The 25,336-nt window shown below is 32.2% G+C and overlaps 2 protein-coding genes across 12 annotated transcripts in view; one reads left to right on the top strand and one right to left on the bottom strand.

Moving 5' to 3' along the window:
- Positions 1 to 18,435, top strand: part of LOC117692688 (uncharacterized) — a 33,908-nt gene extending 15,473 nt beyond the window's left edge. Inside the window, exons 4-11 of one of the 11 annotated variants that reach the window (XM_066078027.1) lie at positions 688 to 820; positions 3,475 to 3,495; positions 6,660 to 6,683; positions 8,763 to 8,780; positions 9,407 to 9,418; positions 10,928 to 11,059; positions 12,026 to 12,085; positions 14,137 to 18,435. In XM_066078027.1, coding sequence (XP_065934099.1) covers positions 688 to 820; positions 3,475 to 3,495; positions 6,660 to 6,683; positions 8,763 to 8,780; positions 9,407 to 9,418; positions 10,928 to 11,059; positions 12,026 to 12,078 — 393 coding nt within the window. In that variant the 3' untranslated portion in view covers positions 12,079 to 12,085; positions 14,137 to 18,435. Of the gene's footprint in view, positions 1 to 687; positions 821 to 3,474; positions 3,496 to 6,659; positions 6,684 to 7,184; positions 7,623 to 8,762; positions 8,781 to 9,406; positions 9,419 to 10,927; positions 11,060 to 12,025; positions 12,086 to 14,136 lie in introns of those variants that run through there. The other 10 variants (XM_066078029.1, XM_066078028.1, XM_066078031.1 and 7 more) reach the window with 10 other exon arrangements.
- On the bottom strand, positions 18,115 to 23,828 carry LOC105344291 (PRKR-interacting protein 1 homolog). The gene is made up of 6 exons (XM_034481347.2): positions 23,671 to 23,828; positions 22,999 to 23,077; positions 22,706 to 22,806; positions 21,708 to 21,793; positions 21,198 to 21,247; positions 18,115 to 20,242 (listed from the first exon to the last, which is right to left on the bottom strand). Exons 1-6 carry the CDS (start codon positions 23,779 to 23,781, stop codon positions 20,106 to 20,108), a joined length of 564 nt encoding a protein of 187 aa, XP_034337238.1. The 5' UTR covers positions 23,782 to 23,828; the 3' UTR covers positions 18,115 to 20,105.
- Between the last annotated feature and the right edge of the window lie 1,508 nt (positions 23,829 to 25,336).

The raw sequence follows: 25,336 nt of genomic DNA, 5'->3' as shown, positions 1-25,336 counted from the left end.
TAACAAATTAAACACTTACTGCAGACTTTGTTTCATTGATCAACATCTTGGGAAGGAAAGTTATTAATAGATAGTTCTACTCATTCTGTAGAATATTTACTGGTTCTTCAATAAGAAATATCTTGTTTAAGTACCAGTATATTTAGTTTGGTCAGGTACATTTCATGTACATTATATAAATAGTGCCTGTTTAGGAGGGTAACAGTTGAAATTGACACCCCGAGAAAACCATTCGAGTGGTGTCAATTTCAACTGTTATCCCACAGGGGCCAAGCCCATTTTTACATTAATTTCAATGTACTTTATTTATGGTTACATTGAAATTAATGTTAAAACGGGCTTGGCCCCTGTGTGTTATCCTCCCAAACAGGTACTATTTATTTATTATACTGAATGTTTTAATTTTAGAGAAATTTTTACTGCTTTTATATAGAAATGACGTAAATTCTACGGCGAACCTTACACACATAATTTACGCGCATGTAACAATTCGTTGTGTTATCCGTTGCTAAGTGTGTTGCTAGCGCTGAGGGTAATAGAACGGATTATCAACTGCGGCTAAACTAATCAGATTTCAGTATTTAACATGAGAGTATAATCAAATAAATTGAATTGAGCTTATATGACAAAGAAATGAAGTTTGTGCATTAGTTACACGTACCTGACTGTTTTTGTGTTCTCTGTTAGACCCCAGATGGCGCGAATCAGACAGTGATGGGATATAAACTAGTGAAGGCCTGTGATGACAAGACTTCAGGCAATTATTCATGCTGTAATGCTGCAGGAACCTGTCTTGTTCAAGCCTTACAAGAATCCACAGGTAATCATGTTTACTCTGTAATGTTTATCTAAATCACCTTTTATACCTGTCGATATCCAAGTCTTATGGAATACAGAGTTATGTGGCTGTAAACCACGTAACAGGATGTGAGAAATGACTATGGATTAGATTCGAACCCAAGCCCTCTGAATTTCTAGTCAGGTGCTCTACCCACTGAGCTGTCTGGTGCTAGTATTCGAACTCCTCCTACCATTACAAGCATTTAACCAAAGTCTATCTGATGTTTAGCTTATTGTTATAATCATACTTAAATTTTGTTTGACACATATTAATGAATGTCTCTTGCAGGAATTCAGGAGTTATATGATGTACAATGGTTGATAGGTCATACCGTATAACCAATAACTTTCGCAATCTTACTTCTTCTTTTTTACGATCTCTGTCAAATAGCAAAATATTGAATACGCAGAAATTATGTCTTGTATTATTTTCGGAATCCATAAAAAACTTTTAAAATCACAAAAATTGACTATGCAAATTTTAAATGCTACATATTTTCCCTATTTTTGCAAATGTTGTGACACGCGAAGAAAAAACGTATATATGGTACAGTAGTGCTTTCACTTTTTTAAAAACTAAGATTTACGCCAGATTAACTGCTGTGTTATCATCCCAATAAATGGGGACTTCCAGGAAACATACAGTTTATCATTTGATACTTCCTGTGGGAAATCACATGCAGAAGAAGATGCTTTTTCCATTGATATCAGGTTTCAAAAGAAAAAAAGGATCTTTTAAAAAAACAATTTTTTACAAACAAAGAATGATGACAACTTAAAGAGAATACAGAGGCGTTTAAGAAATTCAAGTTTACTGCGAATAGATTGAGTTTAAAGAGAAACACACCCAGTGTAGAGCCGGAGACACACAGATAGACAAAGTATTCTACAATATATTATCATATCTTTCATCAAGTGCTTACAGTGTGCAGCAATTCATATACATGTATCATAAACAGTTGATATGCACTGGACACTTAAGATCATTCTTCATGTTCAAAGTTCCTTTTTATTCCGTTTGTTACATATAATAAGAAGGCTTGTTACCAGAAAGCAGTGTCATTAAGTGTCAAAATCTATTTAAGTACTTAAATACCCCCCCCCCCCCCCACACTCTCCCCACCCTCACATTTCATCGAACACTATCAATCTGCTGTCCTTTTCCTGGCCTGATCATCAATAACATAATGATTGTGTTTAACTTGCTAAAAATATTGACCAGAAAATACTGACATTATTCTGTATCTTCCTGCTGGGCCATTCATACTACATGTACACTTAATTATAACACATTGTATTTTATTGCTCATTAAATCCTCTAAACAATGCAATTTACAAACTGATGCACATCTCACTTACAACTCAATTACTCAGTTTCCTCGGTCGACAAGCATGGTGACAGTTTGTATAGGCACATTACTGTGTGAGAGAAACAAACAGCTGTCATTGGTCATCACTTCAATTAAGTCTTGACCTGCTTAAAGATTTGCTACAAAGTGGGTTTTTATTTTTTACAATTTTCATTAGGGACTTTCACTTTAATATAAATACCTGTCTTTTATGATCATTGATTCCTCCTCACCGAAGAAATACTTTACACCGCATTTTTGCACTTAAACTTTCATTTCATAGTTTCATGGGATTAAACATTTAAAATGTTTAAAACAAATAATCAATTTGTACATAATATATAGGAAACATACTGTAAATGTATTTAGCGTGTATGATATATTTGGCGGAAATTAGTTTTTGAACAAGTGTGGATTTGAATTAGCCTATTCCTGAATGTGACTATTCTTGTACATATTTGCATGGCATTTTGCGAGCTAATTGTTTTAGCATAAGTTGCATTCCGCCAAAAGCGCTAAATAGAATACAAAGCCAAATGTAATACATTTACAGTAGTTTATCCATGATAGAGATTTTGAAATTAAACCACGTGGAACAATGAAACAGACTTTTTCAAGTATAAATAGAGCCATACAATTGGTTGCATGATCATGATGATGGAATGAGTTTAAAAACTAAAAATAGGACAAACTTTAAGAAAAGCTTATAGGCACTCATTGAATTAAATTATTGGATTTTCTTTTGAGCAGATTGAAAAATAGACACAAATTAAAAAGTACAAAACAATAACAGATATTTTTTTTTATTTTAGAAAGTGTAGACATTAGATATGAAAGTTTTTTTTTGTTTTTTAAATGGTTTAGGTTAAAACTCCATATAGCGTTTATAGTTTATATAGCTGTTTATTATCTAAAGCTGCACATCATGAACATGAATTTTGCAAGGTTAATATTCACTATTTCATATGCATTAGAATTTAGAAGGAAAAAATAATTGTGATTAAAACTTTCTGGAAATTCAATTGTCTTGAACTTTCTAACATTGCAGTAAAAACATGCTTAATAACGAAGAGTCAGGGAGGGGTGATTTTGCTTTGTAATAAGCATATTAAATTTGTTATGTCTGTCAAGTTTACAACTTGTAAAAAGTCACAAGGAATGAAAATAACTTCCTTATTAGCATCAATTCATTATAAGCCCATTCACTATAGCTGTGTTTTACTGTATTTGATAAGTGAATAATTATGTTTTGGGAAGAAACATTGTTTTGTGTTACCTGTTACAGATGTCTCTACCGTGTCTACAGGTAGTTCTTTATTTTTTTGGTTTAGCTCTGCCTGTTTATTCCTTCAATGCCTGTTTTATCCAATTCTAAAGTAATAAAAAGGACTAAGCTATGTCAATTTTATCTTGAATATGCACACCTTTTCTCAGTGCTTCAGACTAAAAGTTGAATTGCCATCAAGAATTTATTGGAATGTACAGTATGCCTTGTTAGACTTTAAAACTGACTCATTTTATTGTTGCAGTGACTGTTCATTATAAAATCTTTAATCTTTTCCCTCACAGTTTTGTTTCAGGAACCTTTTTATCAGTTAACATGCAATCATGCATGCATGCACATTTGGAAGTCATTTAACAAGTTTAATTTATAAGGGCCGTGCTCTGTGCGGGCACCCTTTTGGTATCAGTCTGTTCATCTGTCTGTGCTTCCCTCCATTTGTCCATCCAATATCTTTTGTCTGGAGCATAATTATCCCCTCTCCCCTTGACCCAAAATGGCTCATACTAAAATCACCCACTGTTAGAGCCTTTGGGTAAAGGGTGTGCAGTGATTTTGAACCATGTTTCTAGGTTTAAGGTTACATGTACTGTTTATCAGAGATTTTGGTTAGCCAATTAAAAATTTATTAATGAGTCTATTTATTTATATAAAGACTTCAAAAACTGTTTTTGTTTCAATAAAAAAAAATACTTGCATAGTCTTTTTTATCATACCTTCAGGCCTTCACCCACAAGGTGCCTTTGATTAAAGGGTATGTAGTGACCTTGTTTGATATTTGTAGGTCAAGTGTCAGTGTCATCAGATCATACAAAAATTCTTTTTTAAGGGCATATATTATACTCTTCACTTAGCCCTACTTGGCTCATACTTCACATAAACACAGCTTCATGGTTAATGGTGTGCAGTGACTTTGAACCAAGTTAATGTGAAGGTCTAATAGCAGATTTATTAGACCATAAATTATTTCCCATTTGCTAAATCTTGCTCAGATTGAACAAAAATGCATGTATTTGAGGGTTAATGAGATTGAAATAAAAGTTCTAAATAAATATTTTTTAGGAAATTTCCAAGTTATATAGGTCAAGGTCAAAGCAAAATTCTCTGAAATGCTTCTCATCCTATTTTCCATTAATAAGCGGGTTCCTAAATGAGATGATCACCATCTTAACATTGTCTAGTTATTTTTAGGTCACCTGAGTCACTCATGCAATTGGTCTTCGTCCATCGCCGTGCATATGCATTAACATTTTTACATTTTTAACTTCTTAAAAACTAAAAGGCCAGTTGTTACCATTTTTTGTGTGAAGCATCTTTATGGTAAGAAGAATATCAATTGTGAAATTCATGTCTCTACCACCCCTAGGTCGCCACAGGCGGGGCCAAATATGCAAAAAAAAAAAAAAAGCCAAATTTTAAAAAATCTTCTTCTCTACTCCTACACATGTGAGGAAAAAACTGAATGCCTGGTTAATGATGTCAATGAAGCCCTCTACCAAAATTATGAAATTCATGGCCCCTGGGTGAGGGGTCCATGATCTAGGGTAGGGTCAATATGGCCATATAGTGAAAATGTATTAGATCTTAGAAAATCTTCTCTACTCCCATTTATATTTGTTAAAAACTAAATGCATGATTATGATGTCCTTTATGATGGGGGGGGGGGGGGGGGGGGCAATATGGCTATACAGTGTTATAATAATTGAATATAATGTTTAAAAATCTTCTTCTCAACTCTCACACATCTATAAGAAAGACTGATTTCATAATTATGTTAACTATAGGAAGTCCTCTATTAAAATTATAAATTATATGTCCTCTAGACAATGGGTGTTTCAGACTCTAGGGAGGGGCCAAAATGGATGTATAGTGTTAATGCATATGATGTTTAAAAATTATCTTCTCTTCTCCCACACACCTCTAGGGAAAACTGAATTCATAATTTTGTAGACCAGGAAGTCCTTTACCAACATTTTTAATTTCATGTCCCTTGAGGTAGGGGTTCTGAATCTAGGGCTGGGCCAAGACACTCATATAGTGTATAATATATAGTGAAAGTTAATTGAGTTATCTTCCCTTGCTTCTTCATAATGGAGTTATCTTCCCTTGCTTCTTAATGGAGTTATTACTCATTAAATATAATGTAATTAAGAAGTTGTATGATCAAAAAAACTATGCAAGTATTTTTTTATTGAAACAAAAACAGTTTTTGAAATCTTTATATAAATAAATAGACTCATTAATAGTAAAATATTAATTGGCTAACCAAAATCACTGATAAACAGTACATGTAAAATTTATTTTGGTATAAACACCATATAATGTAATATTTATATATATTAATTGGATGAATATCCAGAATTTGAAACAGAAGTGAAGAAAATTTTTAAGCTTTAACATTACACAGCTGTTCTCTTTTATGTTTTTTTTTTTTGGTTCAAATGTCCACAGGGAGAGTTTATGTCTGCCCCTGGGGATGGGTAATGGGAGGTTGTTTTAAAACAAATATGGGAAAATTATTTTCATCTGTTTTCTTATACCTTATCATTATCAGGTCATGCACTCTATTATGATCTTTATAAGTTTTTTGCTAAAGTTATAGGCTTCATAGTCCTTTTTGAAAGATTTCAGGCAGGAAGATGGTCGTCATTACAATATTGTAATTTTTTTTTACTACAGAATGAAACTTTATTAAATGCATATATGAGACTCCTCGACAAGTTTGTGTATGGGTTTTGGTACTCAGGTGACCATTAAGGCCTATTGGCCTCTTGTTAAATTTAAACTCTATTTTTTTTTATTTGATTCATTTAGTAAATATCAATATCATAATGATAAACAAGATTTCATGATCTAAAGCAATTGATAGCAGGTGAAATATTATTGCAAAAAGATTTGTCTTTAAGGTAAATTCTTTTTCATGGAGTTTTAAATAACTACAGTAAAACACGGTTATAGCGAACACGCTTATAATGAATTGACGCTTACAGCGAAGTGAATTTCATTCCCCAAGTCTCAATTTCATGTTGTATACTTGACGGATATAACGAATTACGCTTATAACGAAGTTAAATTGGCCGTCCCTGGGACTTCGTTATAAGCGTGTTTTACTGTACTCTCAATACTTCGCAATGTTTTTTTTTTTACATATATCTTGCTAATTTTACATTTTATGTCCCATGTTGTAGATGTCGTTTCAAAACCAGATTCAGGTATTGGTTGTTTTCTTTGTATTTATACTTAAACTATTTATTCCCTTTTTCTGTCATTGCCGTTATCCAAATAAAAGTGCCGATGAACAAAGAGACATTAAGGTTATTGTTTGATGCTTATAATTGTTATAACTGTCTGATATTTATATTTTCAAGACAAGTACAACTTAAAATTACTTGTTTGTTCCCTTTACCATCATTGCCATTTTCAAATTTTAAATACAAAGAAAGATAATTGCATAGAATCCTAAAAGCTTTCATGTTTATACACAATTCATAGATATGTTGAAATTCTTTGTATAATTTATATGTTTCAGCTGTTTAATCTTTGCATAATGAGTTATTTATAAAGACTATCATAAGTCAAACCCATTTCTTTTTATCAATTTTATCTTGAATTATTTCTGAAGAGCAATATCCAATAATATAATTTTTCTAGTATTTCTCTCGTCAAAGAAATGCTCCAGCCATTAATTATTCTCCTGACCAATATAATTATAGTTCATGTACCAGTACATCAGAAACTGTCATATCAACATCTAAACTTGTGAGTAAATGACTTCTGAGAAAACGAATATTATTGAAACCATTTCTATTTTATATTTAATTTTCAGTCGAGTACAACAATGTGTGTTGCCTTAAATTTCTAAGAGTATTATGCTGCTGTTCCAAGAACCTCTTTATCAATAATCATATGACATTTTACTGCATGTTCTTACAAAAAATAATAATTCATAAAGTTTAATATTTATAATATGTGTTTTTTATCTTAAGAATTAAAAAAAATATGACACAAACATTTGTTTTTGAAAATTAGATAAGGTATATTATTGATAACATGGATGAAAATTCTGTTGTCTGTATTCCATTCGGAGCAGTATATATACGTAGTCTGCAATGTATGTAATGTGTAAACTTATTGCTAACAAACCTTTGGGGTTACACAGAACAGCCGTCCAAATGACCTAGTCCATAGCTCTGAACAGGGAAAAGGATCAGTAGAAACTCTAGCTGTTCTGTTTGTAGAATAGAAATTAAGTCCTAATTGTTATTGCGGGTGGATACCTCACATTTGTTTTCCAAAACATATTCCTCGACTTCAGAGGTTTAGTTCTTGTTATCATGAATGTTCTGAATAATCATCATATTTTATGTTTAATTAACAACAAACAGAACACAATTATACACAAAAGAAATAACTTGACATGAATTGTTGAGTGCCGTGGCTGGATGGTGCTTTTGTCTTTATTTTGTTACATTACCGTCATATTGTAATGTGTTTATAATTAGGGCCTTCCGTCTTCAGTGGAAGACCCTACTATTATTCTATTGTTTTGTTTTTTTTCACTTTTCTTCTTATTATTTTTATTCTTTTTTTGTCTTACAAATTTTGTGCAAGCGTTTCTCGGAGATTGCTCTTTTGGTTTTCTTCAAATTTTCAGGGTTTAAGTGTCGGCATCTGAAATTTGTACCGCTGTTTCAATTTGTCAATTATCACTTCCGGTCGGAAGTTATCGTCCATTTACGATTTTTAAAAGTCAATTTTGTCGGCTAGAGATCTAAAAGACGAGTAAAGATAGAGGGCTAAAATTTTCAGTGATGGTAGACATCCCTTTTTCCTGCTACAACATGGTCATATAAATGTTCGCTGTCACTTCCGGTCATCACTGTTAGGAAAGACAACAAATTGAGCTTTTCAACTTTATCTTTTTTTATAATTTTTCCGTAGGGTTGATAGTGACCCTTTTACCGATTCAGTATATGTAATTTGTTTTAAAATCAATCAAAGCATTCTTGAGATGTCAAGAATCACAGTCCTGAAGCGAGAGTTTGAGTAGCTCAGTCTTTAGAGTTGTGGACATTATTTGCCCAGGCGACTCGTGTTCAATTGCCGAAGGCCAAAAATATTTTTCACTTATTTTATTGCTTACATTTACATTTAAATGATGGGTTTTATCTATTATATTATAAAATCGGACGGAAGACCCATTCGTTGCTGGCAACGATAACGATCTAGTTATTATTTATTTTTTTCATACAATATATTAATTGTACATTTTGTTATCAAATGTGTTGCAGATGTTTCTTCAAATGCAGGTACATAGTTTAAATTTAAGTTTTTTAATTTATATCATTTCAAGCACATTATAACTTGATTGATTATCCTTGTTATATTATTCCCTTATGTATATACAAAGTACAGAATAATTACAAATTTACAAAAAAAACCTTTAAGTTATAATTGATGTTTATTCTGTTCATTTCTTCTCTCTCTCTCTCTCTCTCTCTCTCTCTCTCTCTCTCTCTCTCTCTCTCTCTCTCTCTCTGAATTCACTTATTTATTTCAAGTGTGACTTGTTAGGGTTCGTTAGCCATTATATTAAAGTTTCCATCAGCCTAAAATTATTAATAGTTTCCATCAATATGCCATTATCCAAATACAATGTAAAAGTACCAGGGGTACTGATGTTCAAAAAATGCTTTAAAATACCGTAAGCTTTATTATTTAAATTGTACTGTTCATTTTATTACTTCTTTGAATTCTGGTATTTATTTTATTCCAAATGTTGCTTGTTCAGTTCCCTTTTTCCAATGTTGCCAATGAAAATACCAGTACCTGATGTGCAGGGAAGGACTATTTTTAGCTTTCTTACTTTCTTCTTTCTTGTTATAAAAGACTGTTCATAAATGTATATAATAATTATTTGCCATGTATACTTCAGTTGTCTCCTCAGGTAGTATGTTTTATGAATTATGAGTGTTTAATTTTATCCACAATCTTAATAAAAGTTCAACAATTAGGTGATTGATTAATGTGTTGTTGCATGAATCAAATTCAAATTGGAGTTGTTGTGATTAGAAGTGCATGTACCTGGTATGTGGATGCCAGGGTCACAGATTTTTCTGACTTTTGTGGTGTAGGTAAAGATTATAAGAGCTCATTTTAGCACTAATTGAATTATTAAAGTTTGGATATTACTTGGTACTAAATGGCTGTCATAGGTCAAACTTTACTTTCCCTCAATTTTATCATAATAGATTGAATTATTTCTTGAGATTTCCAGTTTACTGAGTTTATGTACGAGTTAACAGTTAAAGAAATGTACAGTAAACTTACTAATTAAACTAATGGGTTAATTTGATTTAAACATGTTCAAGTAACAATATCTGTTTTGAGGGCGAAATATGTTCTGCTTGGCGATGGATTTGTTTGTGTTCTGTTCAATCCTTGTATAAGTAAGTTTTGTTCTTCCGCTGAATGAGTATAATCAGTATGGCTGCTGCAACTGCTTGTTACCGGCTGGTGTAAATTTGTTTAATCTAAATGTGTAGTTTGGAAAGATACTAATACAATTGGTATGTCAGTTGTAGATGGAGTCTAACTGATTGGAAGTTTACCATAGGCTTGATTATATCATTTACGAGCTCTCTTTATCAATTTCAAGAAGTTAAAGGTTTATTCAAAATCACCAAATAAGTAGATGACTTTTTCCCCATTGTCTGCCATGCATTAATTATGAAAGTTGTAGTTGTGTAGGTGTGCATATTTTCATGAATTCTGATTGGAACATTTAATTTTTGGCAGTTATATAGCACTTTGAGGTTGTGTTATATTAGTTTATTCTATTGCACACAATGCCATTGTTTGATATTATGTGTAGCATGGGCATGCAATCCAGATGTGTAATCTTGTCACCTTGCTCACTTAAAAAATGACTGGTACTGGTAATTCTCTTTTGTGTTCAAGAGTCATCATAATCTGGCTGACTCAGTCTGATATATTTGTTTGTCAAATCTCTAAATACTTAATATAAAAAAAATCGAGAACTCTTCTTAAATTTGTCAAAAGGGGGCAATGTTCTAGTTCTTTAAACAACTGAATTAGATTCGAGCAATGAAGAAAAATAGTTTTAACACATTGTGTCTGTGTTCTGATGGGAATGCTAAGATTGAATAGTATGGGGAATTCTGTGGAATCAACGAAACTTGTGGAGGCCATGTAATGGTTCCCCGTCCACACAAACTGACGTCCTCAAGGATTGATTATAAAAAACAGTACATGATTCATTAATGGTGCATAAAATTTGTAATGTAATAATGTCCCAATGTACCTGGTGTTTGTTACCACTGGTAAATGATGATCCATGAAAAAAAGGCCCCACGAAATTGAATGATTCCACAGTGAGACTGTACTTGGGTCAATGGAGGATGGATGATATTTATGTGTTTCTGTTGTTTTACAGGGGATAACATGCCGTCTGATGGTCCATCAGGTAACACTTATGCGATAGTGGGAGGCGTGGTAGGTGTGTTAGCAGTGTTAGGAGGGATTGCAGCAGTGGTAGCAGTGGTATTAATCAAAAAACGGAGAGAAGGTAAGCATTCAAATCTAGCAAATATAATACTACCAGCATCTTCAGCTGCTACATGTAGGCAACATACACTTTATCGAGAGTCTCAGAATATCGAGAGATATTGAGCTCTCTGGTAGAGCACAGGGGCATCTTATATCTTTGACATATATAATTATAAATTTATATATATGTTGGAGAGCAGAGCTGATAAGATGCTCCTGTGGCAGAAGCTTGAGAGCTACCTACTGTTATGTCAATGTACCAGTAAGAAAATAACATGAATAATATATAACATATTTAACAGTATAACATGGGTGTATTGAAATCACAGATACAGCAAAGATCTTGAAAATTTTAATTCAAAAATTTCTTAATTTTTAAAAGATTTTAACAAGTGTTTTGTACAATGAACTCGGACTGTAAAGAATACAGCATATTGATAATAAGAGCTGTAGAGGGGAGAGATGTATTTGTAGTCATAAAAGCTTTCATTTTTTTAATGACTTTATTTTTTTTTTAACTTGTCAGGGTTCAGGATTTATTATAATTAAATACCCAATAATTTAGGCTTCCATTAAGTAGATTTTTTCAGGGCTTTAATAAACAAACAAATTAGACTATTCCTCATTGCAAATTCATTATATATGGATATTTAGTAATAATACCTGTATTACAAATTAATTTGGTCCCTAGGATTTTATTTCGCGAAATTTAAATTCTTTTGCAAAGTGATTGAACAGATTTGACAAAACAATGAGCACATGGCTTTCTCAGATGATTATTTTAAACCTATGGGATAATTCCAAGATTCTGCAATTATATATCTCTTTGTTTACTGTTCAGTATAATTATACATGCCCCCGAGTTTTTGACAATACATTTTAAATTGAAGAAAATTAAATTGAAAATGTAAAAAGTTTGAACTAATCTTACTAATAGTCAAATGAAAACATTTGTAGAATCATTCCATGTTTTGTTTTTCTCCAGGACATCAAGTTCCAAGTGGTGAAAATCAGGATGAGCAAAAGGTTCCTCTCTAATGATTGGGTCGGTATATTAGCCCATCTAGGGCCCATTGTCACAGTGGTGTATATATATTTTCTAGTATACAAATATTATAAACTCTGAAAGTTTAAGGAATGCATCTTTTGTTTATTTCATATGTTAAAGGTTAGTGATACATGTATTGATATCAACCACGTTTTAGAAGGTGCGTTTCTTAACTTCTATAGATTTATATCTTCCTCTGTAGAATTATATCATTTAATTACTTTCATTTTCATCTTATTTCAAATATAAAACCAAGAAAACAACCAAATTAGAACCACTAACCATGTACATGTACTATAAAGTTTTACAATAAAAATATTGATAATTGTTAATTAGTTAGAATTAATGTCATGATAATAAAACGGGTTTCCGTTACGTATTTTCATTTCATTTGGAATCCATCAATAAATTTTTATTTTATTTAATTTTATTAATTTTGTTTTAAATTGCATTTTTAAATTGATTTTCATTATGAAAGTTATAATACTTGTCACCTGTTTAGATCATCAATCCTAGCTCTTTCCAATTATCAGATAGTTTTCATACGGCCAAAAATATAAACATTTAAATTCCAAGACCCTGCTGCATGAATTATGATCAAATGCTGTAGCATTATTTAAACTTATGTTCCATATTATTTTTATTTATTTAAACAATATTTTATTCAATATAACATATTGAATTGATTGGGCAGCAGGCACAGACTATTTCAGGCCTCTCCCTACATCAAGGTGATGAGCCATATTAAAAGGAGAATATAAAGTCCATTTACAGTTAAAAATAGTTATTCCTCCTTTGCAACTCTTACTGTCGAATTATATTCTCTAAGTTCCATAGAATCTAGAGTTCGTATGTTTTGGCCTAAGAACTTTATATGATATTAGTCAAATTTGGCCCCCATAATTCGCCATTTTTTAAAGTGTTTCAGGTACATTAAATTTTGTAGTATTTTTTAGAATAGTTGATAAAGAATATATTTTTCACCTATTTATTTGATTTAATTGCACTCACTGGAGTATATGACGTCAGAAGTAATGCTATTTTATGTATTTAAATCAAATTCAGTCATTAATTGATGTTTTTCACATCTTTCTGTGAATAGGAAATAAAGAGCAAGGTTTGAAAAAGAAAGAACTTTTTGTCATTATAAGTATTGGATGGATACATCTTTGGTGAAAATATTTTGTTTGTTCAAGCAATCGCTTAATTTTTCTTATAGAAAAGCTGTTTGAAAACAAGCCATTTTGTGCTCAAAATGCAAAAATGGTGGGAAAAGATAAACTTCATGATGTCATATTTTTAAATTGTGAACATATAAATCAAAATGAAAATTATGAAAAAATTGCAAATGTATATCTGTACAAAGAAATCAAAGAATTACAGTAAAATGACGATGTTCATTTAATTAACTTAAGGTGGAATAACACATCATCACCAAATGGCTGACCTCTGATCAAAAGGACATTTCGTTTTATTAAAGGGATTTTATCGACGATAACATGTCACTTACTCCATAGCCGAGTGGATAAAGTGTCGGGCTTGTGATCCGTACATCCCGGGATCAAATCCCGAAGGGGATTTTGTTGTTACTTACTGAATTGATTTTTTTAGATACTCATTTTTTTATCCCCAAACTGGAAATTTTTTGCTTATTTGACATTTGTACAGTTTATTTATGATTAAATCTTTCATAATCAAATAATTTAATGTCTATTTGATTGACTTTTTCCATTTGTGTTATTCCACCTTATGGGGGCCATTTTTGGCTCAAACCATAGATAGTCCTTTAAATGTTAAAAATTGTCCAACACAGAACTGAATTGTCTTAGAAATATGCACAGTTTTGGCATATACCTTGTAAAGCAATATAAATTGTTATTGAATATATTATGACAGAGTCATAACACAATGTCATGTACACTCATTTATCATCTGGGTAAGAGTTATATATATCTTGTTTAATAGTCACTCCATTCACAAATTAATTGTTGAGTGTTTTTAATGGTCTTTAAAAGTTTATAAAAGCTGTGTATATATTCCTATTGCAGATAAAACTTGCTGAAGACCATTACGACTGCAATAGAAATTTCGATGCTGAAAAATGTAACTTTAGGATGTTGTAGACTGAGACGACTTCCTGGTTACAACTACTTCTACATAAGTGCCATCAAGTCCACTTGTATGTATCTGAGGACTCTTATGAATAAGTGTTTGGAATTGTATTTTTTGTTGAAACTTCCTATTAATAATTAGGATACTTATGTAAAATATAGAAGGATGCAGTTGGGGTTTTTTTGGCGAAGAGGAAGGAGTATAAAATGTATTTTATTATCAATAAATAAGCATTTAGATAGGAAGTTGTCCAAACAATACATGTATCATAAACTTTCAGAAAGGGGATGTTTAAAATGAGACATTTAAGTCAAGCGAAACTAAAACATTACAGGCTCATCCACTGGAAAAATATTCTAATGTTGACAATTTATCCACAAAAATTCGCACCTTCAAATTTAATGATTCCACAGATACGATAATGATTGTGCGGCTCTCTAAGCTGCAGGGTTGTCTCTAAAAATTGAAGTAGAAGGGAGAAATAAAAAAGTAGAAGGGGATCTGAAGGTCTAGCTTATAGCTAGAATGTGTTTTAAATGCAATAATAGCCGGGTAATTACGTCACTTTAGGTGGGGGAATTCCCCGCCTCCCGGGTCTTAGAGACAACCCTGAAGCTGCATGCTTTTTTTGAAAGAGATGATATAGTACATGGTAAACACAAATGTTCTTGATTTAATGTACTAGAATCTAATTTTTATGATACAAATATGTGTTATGTACCTCTGTGACAGATTTATGTGCTTGCCATTTATACCGTATAATGGGTATTTTCTGCGACTTGAAATTTTTGTGTTTAGACCCTAAAAGATATCAAATTATATTCTGTGTTAATTTGCAATTTCTGCGATTACATTAGACAGCTAAACATAAATTTTATCATAGTTAATATTATGCATTGTATCAAATTTTGAATCCATCTTTCATGCGCTTTACGGAACTCCACTTGGAGTGTTACCATCAATACCGAGTGTAATAAAGGTGTTAATTTCCCATTACGTAACCAGCCACCTCTAGCTGCAGTAATTTTCACATGGTCAATGCTTATTTTTAAACGATTTCCGGTAAAGCACGCATTTGTCTCATCATTGTGCACAAAAATTTTATTCATCTATAAATTATCCTATAATTATGCTATAATTGTCTATGAAGACTGTTGTTAATCATGGGTAATAACCGAATACAGACTGTTAAGTAACATATTAACCACGGTAACGGTAGCAACCGCTAGATACAGCAATCATTGCATTATAACAAGTGTACACAATTTAAGAATATTTGCAATTTTAATTTCTGCAGATTTGTTATATTCGCAAAATACCGCAGAAAATAAACAACCACAAAAAATACCCATTATACAGTATGTGCACTCTCAGTGCCTCTCACCATTATTTTATAATTTTGGGGAAGAATTTTATTGGTTAATTAAATGACTGCTTCATTAATAGTAGGAGCACTAATGCCAATTTAGTGTACAGAATACTAATATAGTATGCAAGTCCAACATTAAAATTTTATTAATGGATGAAGATTTGCCAATTTTAAAGGTTTTAGAAGAATAGTTTTATGTCAGAAAGAAACAAGCAGAGATGTAAAAACTTAGGTCAAAGTCTGGACTATTTGTATTTGTTTTTTTACCGTAATATTAAGCAGATGCCGGATTTTTTAATACCTGTATTGTTTTTACATAAGTATGTTGAATGTACTGAGCAGTCAAGTGTAAACGTAATATGCTTCTAGTATTTTTTATGCTATGAGTTTATTTTACATGTTTGGTATGTTTAATATATACACATTTACATTATGTATTGTAATAGACTGTAGAGTATCTTCCAATAAATTGTCCTGTAAATTCTGATAATGTAGCATAATAACAAGGAAGACTTTGTAACTTCTCTTCATGCAATATAGCCAAGGCTATGTCAACACTGGATCTCTTTTTGAACTTCATTCTATTTGCTATTCAGCAAAATCACCCTATTTTGATAGAGTATCTTAAACCTATAACAACAAAACAGCATTCAAATGCTCAGAACTTTTATTGAACTGATTTTTTATTGAAGAAACATCACATTGTCATTTTCGATTGAATACTTTTAGTGCCTCCCTCTCCAATCCTAAATAGCTAATTCAAGTGGCCACATTAAGACAAATCATTCGATCTTTGTGCTGATCTGATGAACAGTAATATGCTGGTTCATGTAATTCATGGCCATTGGATAAAAGGTTAAGGAGGACAATGTCGTAACAGGTCACAAGGTCATTGTGTCACTCAGTCATTGATCAACTAATTAGGATGGCTTTTTGGTGGTTTTGCATGCATGTCTTATTTTTTTTTTTAATTTAGGTTAAAATGCAAAAATAATTATATTTGATGTATTTTTTGTTATAGGATGTATTTTTCTGTTCCAGTTTTACACTGTGTGTGCACGATAGTGTTGTTTGCATAATCTTTTGTTTATTGCATTTTTAATGAATTTATACATGTCACACATACATGTACCTAGTGCAAGAGAAATTTTATTCAACCATTTTTCATTACCAGTATATTTAGTATTATATGTCATAATTTGAATGTTTGATCAGGAATAGAACTTGCTTTCATGAATGTTGTTCCATCTTCGTTTGTAAAACGTTCGCATAATTATGTAAAATGAAAAGGCTGTTAACTAAAGACTACGGTAACCTTCACTGGATAGTCATGCAGACTTCCAAAATACTAATAATTGAAATTGAAGAAGAGCAATAACTGAATTAAACCATCAGCTGCTATCTTAATGCATTTTTGGAAAAATTAAAACTTTAATTACCGTAACATGAAATAGTATAATCGGGGCAGTTTGTGAATGTATTTCATATTTGAAAAATTTTCTTCAGCAATCTATGTTTTTTTAAAAGTAAGGCTTTATATATTCAGATATCGATCATCTGTCCTCTTTTGTGTTGACAACAAAATCATTCAACACTATAACTCGATTTTCTTCTAATGATTTTTGTAGAGATTAGTCTGTATAAATTCATGCGCGGATCTAGAGGGGGGGTCGGGGGGGTCCCGACCCCCCCTGGAAAATGAAAATTTATTAAATTTACATAGTAAAATTATCGCGAAAATATGCCTCGGACCCCCCCTGGCAAACACAATTATCCTTCGGACCCCCCCTGGAAAAATTTTCTGGATCCGCGCATGAAATTGTTCTTCGTTGTGACTTGTATGCATACATTATTAATATGTATTATTATGTATTTTACTTTTCATTAATTATGATTACAGTTTGTGCATTTTAGTAAACGGTTTATCCCTTCTTCTGGACTCCTGGACCAATGAAAAGGTCAAACATATGTCATAATTTCCTTTGTTCAAGCAATTTTTGTATCACTTGACAAAAATAAAATGTTATTATGCTTCATTCAAAGGTTTTAAATAGCTTATATCCAAAATATGACCAGAAGAGACTAAAATGTCATCAGCAATTGATAATTCTTGATATCACTTACCGGTAATATTTTGAAAATTACAATTTGTATTTTAACTAAATTTTTGACACTGGATGTTGCAGCTCGAAAATGCTTTGATTTTCATTTCAATTATTAGAACATTATCAAGTCAATCATAAAATGAGCTCCGTTTCACTGAACAAATGCTGAAGAAAGGATTAAAGCTGAACACCACTCGTAAAAGGCAATGTCCGCCATATTTTTCATCCATTGCCACTATCTCTACAACCTCTATATAACCTGAAGACCTCTTAGCAGTTCAAAGAATTTCGCTGTAAAGGTCTCATCTGTGTGGACGTATATTTTGTCTGGCCGTCTTACTCGGTCGTGATGAAATTGTCAAATTTTTCAACGCAAGAGTATACTACCTGCAACATCATTCAAATAATCAGATTATTCAATGCATTTTTTACAAACATAATATGCACATAATGCAATGAACAAGTGTACAAATTCTCAGACCACAAATGGAATGTCGGCCTTGAGTTTTAGGAGTGTAACCAAATCAAAGGGTTTTTATACCTATATTATATAAGTGTGGTGTTCAGTTTTAATCTGGGGTCCAGAAAAATATGCACAACTTATTCAAATTATTAACAGTATTTTTATTTTCTTTTTAGCAGCATTATACCATTATGTCAGTGCTGACATTTTAATGGCAGCAATGTGTTATGTTCTTTGCTGAGTATCAAGTGTGCCTATAAATGTACTGAGTTATCATCAATAAAAAAATTCAGTTACATACGGCAGTTGGTTTCTTTGCATATTGAATGCGAAATCCATACCAAGTAAATGTATTTATTAAATGAATGATTAATTTCTAGCTCTCTGATTGGTTAATATCCAACTATCTAGAATAAATAGAACATTATATTCACCTGCACATGACCGAGGAGGTCAATAAAGCATTGATTTTCTCTGCATTGCACTAAAAATAGATCATCCAATGAAATATCGTTTTTATCAATTTATTTGGCTATGGCTTCAAACTAAAATCTTAGCTTAAAAACACTCAGTTTGATATTTTTGTATTAAATCATGGCTGAATTGTATAAAAAAAAATTATTGCTGTTTTTCAATCAAAACGATAATTTAGCTACCCTCAAAGTACAATATTCACCTCACCTCCGGCTTGGTAAATACGCCTATTGTACTTCTCGGGTAGCTAAATAATCATATTGACCTCTAAATAGGCAATAGTTGTATATCATTGTCAAATACTGTATATTAAAGTGGCTTATTATAAGCACTATAAATAAGTCTCCATGTCACCTTAACAGTAGGAGTGGGTAATAATAACTACAGGTGTATGCTCTTATTCATCCATATACTTTAAAAAATAATCATGCAGTTACATGTATTTCACCGACATCTTGCACAATTTTTTCCCCTTGAAAAATCATTCTTTTTTTTTGTCAGACTGATCAGTTTGAAGGCACTATTACATGAAATTTAGGGCAGGATAGGGTATGGCATTATTACATACATTTAATCATATTACATGTAGTTTATTGCATTATTACATACATTTAATCACACTACATGTAGTTTATGGCAGTTTTACATGTAGTGTATGGCTTTATTACATTATTAAATTTAAGACAACATCCACATGCCTACATTATGAGGCTGGATGTAAACTTTCTGCATAACTAGTACAAGTTTCGACTGTGGATAAAACAACTTAAACAATTTTGAGAGGAAAATATCACGCATATAACTATTTTATTGATATATACATGTACATTTAGAAACATACTGAGAAAGCATAAATCCAATAGAATTTGTCAACAAACATGCACACCTGAGACTGGTGCGATATGCTGTTCTTTCTCACTTAAGTTTTCCAATCCCCTTACCAATTGCAAAATTAATATAGAATTCATATAACTCTGAAATCTAAATTATACATTTATATATCGCTTCACAAATCGTAGGATATCCTTTATATACAAACTCCATTTTAATAAAATACAGTACTGTACATGAAAAATGTTTTGACAAAAATCATATCTGAAAGTTTTTCATGTTTTAGTACAAAAACTACTTTGTCCTCACACTAAAACTGGTACCAGCAATGATGTGCTGAATATGACCAAAAATATAACATGCATGTAGAAGCAAGGATGTGATCAAAATGATTTGAAAATTGAAATGATCCAAGCAACTGTGGGTGAAACATGGGACAGTACAGTGCAGCAAGGATGTGTTGATGCAATGAAATCAACCCCTGCTCAATTTTCTTTACACAGTCACATTCGAACCACATTGCAGACCCTCTGTCTAACATTCTCCGTATGTCTGGTTACTGTCCGTCTCTCACTGTCTCCGTGTCTGGGGAGCCACTCCCTCGTCTTGTCACCGAATGTCTCTCTCCTCGTCGCTCCCTTCACCTGTCTGCTCCGTGGGTCGTTAATCAGACGCCTGCCCATTCCTCTCCTCATCCTCTGTGGGTCGTTTATCGGAAGCCTGCCCACTCCTCTCCTCATCCTCTTCATCAGAATCTTCTTCCTCTTCACTGTCATCGTTTTCTTCCTTTTTGGTTGTTTCTACAACAATGAATTGATATTTGTGAGCAGTCTGCTATAATAAAATGTGCTTAACATATTGGATGTAGGTACAAGTATTATGAAATCTATATATACTATATTAAAGATTTAGGTATTATAAAATTTGTATATAAATATTGGTATTATCAGGGACGAATTTACTAATGGAATAGGCAACTATTGCAAGTTTCGCTGAAATATCAATTTTAACTTCATTTATCTATTATGTTACTAGATATATTGATATGAAACATTTAAAAGAAATATCTTAAAATTATTTTACAATTGTTATTTGTACTTAATGTCTGTGATATGATCATAATTATGACAGAGTTTTTAAAACCCATAGACCAATTTTTGCCTCATTTCCAAGATTGCATAAAAATTGATGTTTATTTTCTTTTTATATAAATTTTATATAAATTATTTTTCAACATATGGTTAAAAATTTATGAAAAAACAATCCCTTTTAAAAAAAATGATATAAATAATCTTTAATAATCTCTCATAAAATTTGTCAAGGCTTGCATTATATTTTGGGAAGTAAACATGGCAAATGAAGAAGTTGCCATTCCTGTTAGTACATGTGTATACACATGTATGTCCCTGATATTATAAAATCTGTACATAAGATAACGGTACATTAATTATACAATCTGTATATATGAGATATAGGTGTTATAAAGTCTGTACATAAAATAATGGTACATTAATCATACAATCTGTATATATGAGATATAGGTATTATAAAGTCTGTACATAAAATAATGGTACATTAATTATACAATCTGTATAAATGAGATATAGGTACATGTATTATGAAATCTGTGAGTAAGATGGGTGTTGTTTAATCCTTATATTTAATAATGATATTGTAAATTGAGCTGTTTCATTCATAAATTTATCATTCCAACACCCCCCAAAAAAGGAAATTATTACTGTAAACGTTTCTTACCTTCAGATGGCTTGCTCTTTTTAGCTTTAAGTTTCTGCTTTTTTTTATTTCTGAAAATTTCAAAAAGGAGCATTGCATTAACCACACCAATTAAAGTGGCAAGACTTGACTTAACACCAATATCTCAGTTTTCACATGTAACAAACAAACTCTGGCAGGAATACATTGATACAACCCTCTTTCATTGTCCTTAGGTACTGGGTAGTTTACCAGAGACACATTGCTTCAACATTTGTAAAACTTGTTAAAGTTTCTAAGCATATTACGCCATTCACCTCCACTTTTCTTTTACTCTTACAGTAGGGTGGTGGAGGTGTAAAATAAATGACAATTCTCTGCAACAAGCTCAGTGAGCTCTACCACTCCAAGCAGGAGTGCAGTGTTAGCAGGGATTAGTGTGACTTCTTGGCATTTGGTAATCTAACATCCACCAACCTATTGCCCCTTTTCTTAGCCTTTCTCCCTACCCACCTTTGGCCCCATTTCTTGACCTTCCTCTACTCTACCCACCTTTTGGCTCTTTTCTTGGCTGTTCTCTCATCGGCTGCCTTTTGATTCTGCTCTATCTTTTTCTGATATTCCTGATCCTTTGCAGTCTACAAAAGTACATGATTTGAAGTATTATTAATACCGTATATATTTGTATAAAAAATAAGAGGCCAATAGGCCTTAACGGTCACCTGAGTTCCATAGCCCATACACAAATTTGTCGAGAAGTCTCATAAATGCATTTAATCCAGTTTCATTATGGAGTAGAAGATTATACATGTAATATTGTAATGCCATCCACCATGAATTTCACAGTTTAGGTAGAGGAGTCTGTTGACATTATAACCATGCACTCAGTTTTATTCAAATATATATATATGGGAGAAGAAAAGAAGATTTTCTAAGATTTTATACATTTTTACTATATGGCCAAAGTGGCCCCACCCTAGAGCCTGAACCCCTGACCCAGGGGCCATGAATTTCACAATTTTAATAGAGGGCTTCATGGACTTCATAACCAGGCATTCAGTTTTTTCCTCACTTGTGTGGGAGCAGAGAAGAAGATTGTTGAAATTTTGGCTTTTTTTTTTCATATTTGGCCCCACCCCTGGCACCACAGGGGTGGAAGAGCTATGAATTTCACAATTTATATTCTTCTTGCGATGCTTCACACCAAAAACGGTAACAATTGGCCTTGTAGTTTTTAAGAAGAAGTTAAAAATGTAAAATTGTTCACAAATGACGCACATCGCACGACGACGGACGAAGACCAATTGCATTGAGTGCACTGAGTGACTCAGGTGACCTAAAAACGGATTAATAAATGTACCTGTATACATTCTATGACTATATCATGATTTATGTTTCATCATAAATACATTTATATATGCTTAAAATAAAGTTCATGTATTTTAATGAAAAGGTATTTCTTTACAATCATGGATATAAATGAGATGAATACAAAAATGGACATGCACACACTTAGTAATGGTAGATTAAAATCAATGTCAGATGCTTACTTTTTCAGCCTTTTCATCAATGAATTTTTGTCTTGCATATTCCCTGCGCCGTACCCCTCTATACACATGAAAATCCCCACTTCCAGCCCCAGCACTTGAACCTGTCATGAAAATGTTACAACTAGTATCATCAATCTCTCCCTCTGCCAATACATATATATATATCCAGTAAGATATTCTTTTGAAAGGTGTTTACTGATTACCGGTAGTCAAATATTTTCATTTGAACACTTTGAATTTCTCTATTCTAAAATCACAAACAAATGGAGATTAACTTTAGCATCTTATTTTACCCCAGACATTCCTGATAAATTCATGAGGCGCCCTTGGTTCCTTTTCTTTCGATTTTTCTGGTATGAATGCTTCTTTGTTCTGAAAATAAAATGTGCAGTTCATCTGTTTATTTGAATTTTCACTCAAAGATTATACAAGATGGACTGGTCAAACAACTGCAACTTTGACTTTGATTATCTTGATAGACAATCAGGTCCAGTAAAATCACTAGATTTAGCTATGCAGCTTGAATTGCCTACATGTACATGTACAGAGCTTTAAATACCTACCTGAAGTAGCCTCAAGTAGGTCTGTTTAGCTTATTTTATGCAGTTTTGCTTTTTATCTAAAGAAGAACTGTCAAAATATTTGTACTGTGTAGGTGCATGTATAAGAAAACAACCCAGAGCAAAAATTTCATAAAACATCATTGCTTTTGAGCAATTTTAAGCAAAACACGAATTTCTATTATTTGAGTACTATATGCCACCGTGTGTGATGAAGCATGGATAAGACTACACAAATATATCAAAGACATAAATAAAAGGGTGATTGATGCTGATAGGCATTAACAAGCTGATTAAAACAAACAGCTAGAGAGAGAGATTGATGATCACAAAATGAAATTGGCTATAAAAATCAGATTTAACGCTAACATGGAATCATCCCAAAAACGGCAGGAAAATAAATACCGGATTTCTCATCAATTTTTCCAGCTTAAGCCTTTGGATATCTGTTGGTCCTTTTAAAACAACAACTGGTTTGCTATCTGCATCTTCTGACTTTTTCGTTTGCGACTCCATTTTGTTTTCTTAGTTAACTCGTTCGCGATGAATTTCGACCGGTTACCCAGCAACTCGTACCTGACTATTTTGAGACAGTTACTCTTTGATTCTAAGCTGAATTTCTGTATTTAAACAATATACATTGGTATTTTGATAGGTACAAACCTAGTTTAAATGTTTAGAAATATTTCACAGGTTCTTGAGAACAAGACAGGTGATATTGACCCCTTGTGTAACCCCCTCCCTTTTTTTCTAAACCATATTTTTTCGGCAATTTTTTCTCTATCAAACATTAAAATTCATTCCATCTATAAATGATTTAAAAAGTCTAAATTAGAAGGTATGGTTTGGCCAAAAAGGTGTTATTTTACTACTGAAGGAAGTTCAACGTTTGTCATTTCAGTTTTATGTCATTATTAAAATTCGGTGGCCACGCATAAACACAGATTTTCCTGTATCATATTAAGTTTGATATGCTTTGTCAATGAAAAGGACTATGTGCGGTATGGTCAAATATCTGCCCCCGATTTCAACCAATTTTTAAATAGTATCGTATAAAAATAAAATCTTCACAAATCATTGTATAGAGGATGCCTATAACTTTAATAATGATTTTAGTCATCATTGCTCATTCGCTGTGTATCTATGACGTCACCTAAATGGCCCAATTCCCGCAAATTTGCAAACAAATGAAAATATTCTCATTTTTGCTCTATATTTTGCATTCGGAAGTATAGAGCGCAGGTCTGCTCAAGTGCGATTTTAACATATACTTTTCTTCAGATAGTTATACACATTATACTAAAATATGGTACTTGAGCAAGCCTGCGCTCGATGTTTCCCAGTCGAAAAACCATCGGAAAACACCCATATTTTGCTACAAAACATCAATTTATCAAAATAATGCAATATTCATGACGTCATTTCTACATTATGACGTCACTGTGGTGATAACCTTTTACACCTTTATTTCCAATATGATTTTAACTATCTTTCACCTTATTTTAAAGCTCTTTCTAAAACTTCGATTTTTGGGGGCAAAAATTGCATAAAACCGCACTTAGTCCTTTAAGACAAACTAATGCTGTTGCTATGGGAACCACTAGTAGTCATGGTAACAGAAGCTAGATAATGACCTTTTTTGAAGATATAAACTATCTAAATGAAAATTTTTTTTAAAAATCCTGTTTTAAAAATAACCACTGGTTTTCTTGGTAACATTCTTGAGATTTTGATATGTGCCCTCTGATATTTTGTTTAAATATACGATATACTAGTACAGTGAGGTCGCCTTTAACGAATCACTAAGTAAATTCGCGTTGACAGTACGTAACCAAGCCCGAGTTAAATTCATAATACAACATTGTTTTATTGTACCATACATGACTCATAACATCATATATTTCTTTCCCAACAACCAATTGAAGAATATAACGAATTAAATCAATTCACGAATAGGTTTATTCATGACACATGTATACAAGTCCACATCATGCTCTCACGCACGCACACATCATCAGCATGGCTATTTTCCCGTGCTCAATCCCCGGATGATACTCTCACACCATACACA

This window comes from Magallana gigas, chromosome 3 (assembly GCF_963853765.1).
Source record: "Magallana gigas chromosome 3, xbMagGiga1.1, whole genome shotgun sequence".
Classification (NCBI taxonomy): Eukaryota; Metazoa; Mollusca; class Bivalvia; order Ostreida; family Ostreidae; genus Magallana; species Magallana gigas.
Note: the sequence above shows the minus strand (reverse complement) of the source record. Positions and strands in the feature narration are given on the sequence as shown.

Bases quoted from the DNA above. Each gene is read 5' to 3' on its own strand.
- LOC105344291 (XM_034481347.2), bottom strand. From the start codon at position 23,781: ATGGAGTCGCAAACGAAAAAGTCAGAAGATGCAGATAGCAAACCAGTT. The intron at 22,807-22,998 runs GTAAAATAAGAT...TTTTCATGACAG, and splicing joins ATTTATCAGGAATGTCTGGG to GTTCAAGTGCTGGGGCTGGA. The intron at 20,243-21,197 runs GTAAGAAACGTT...TCATTGTTGTAG, and splicing joins AAAGAGCAAGCCATCTGAAG to AAACAACCAAAAAGGAAGAA.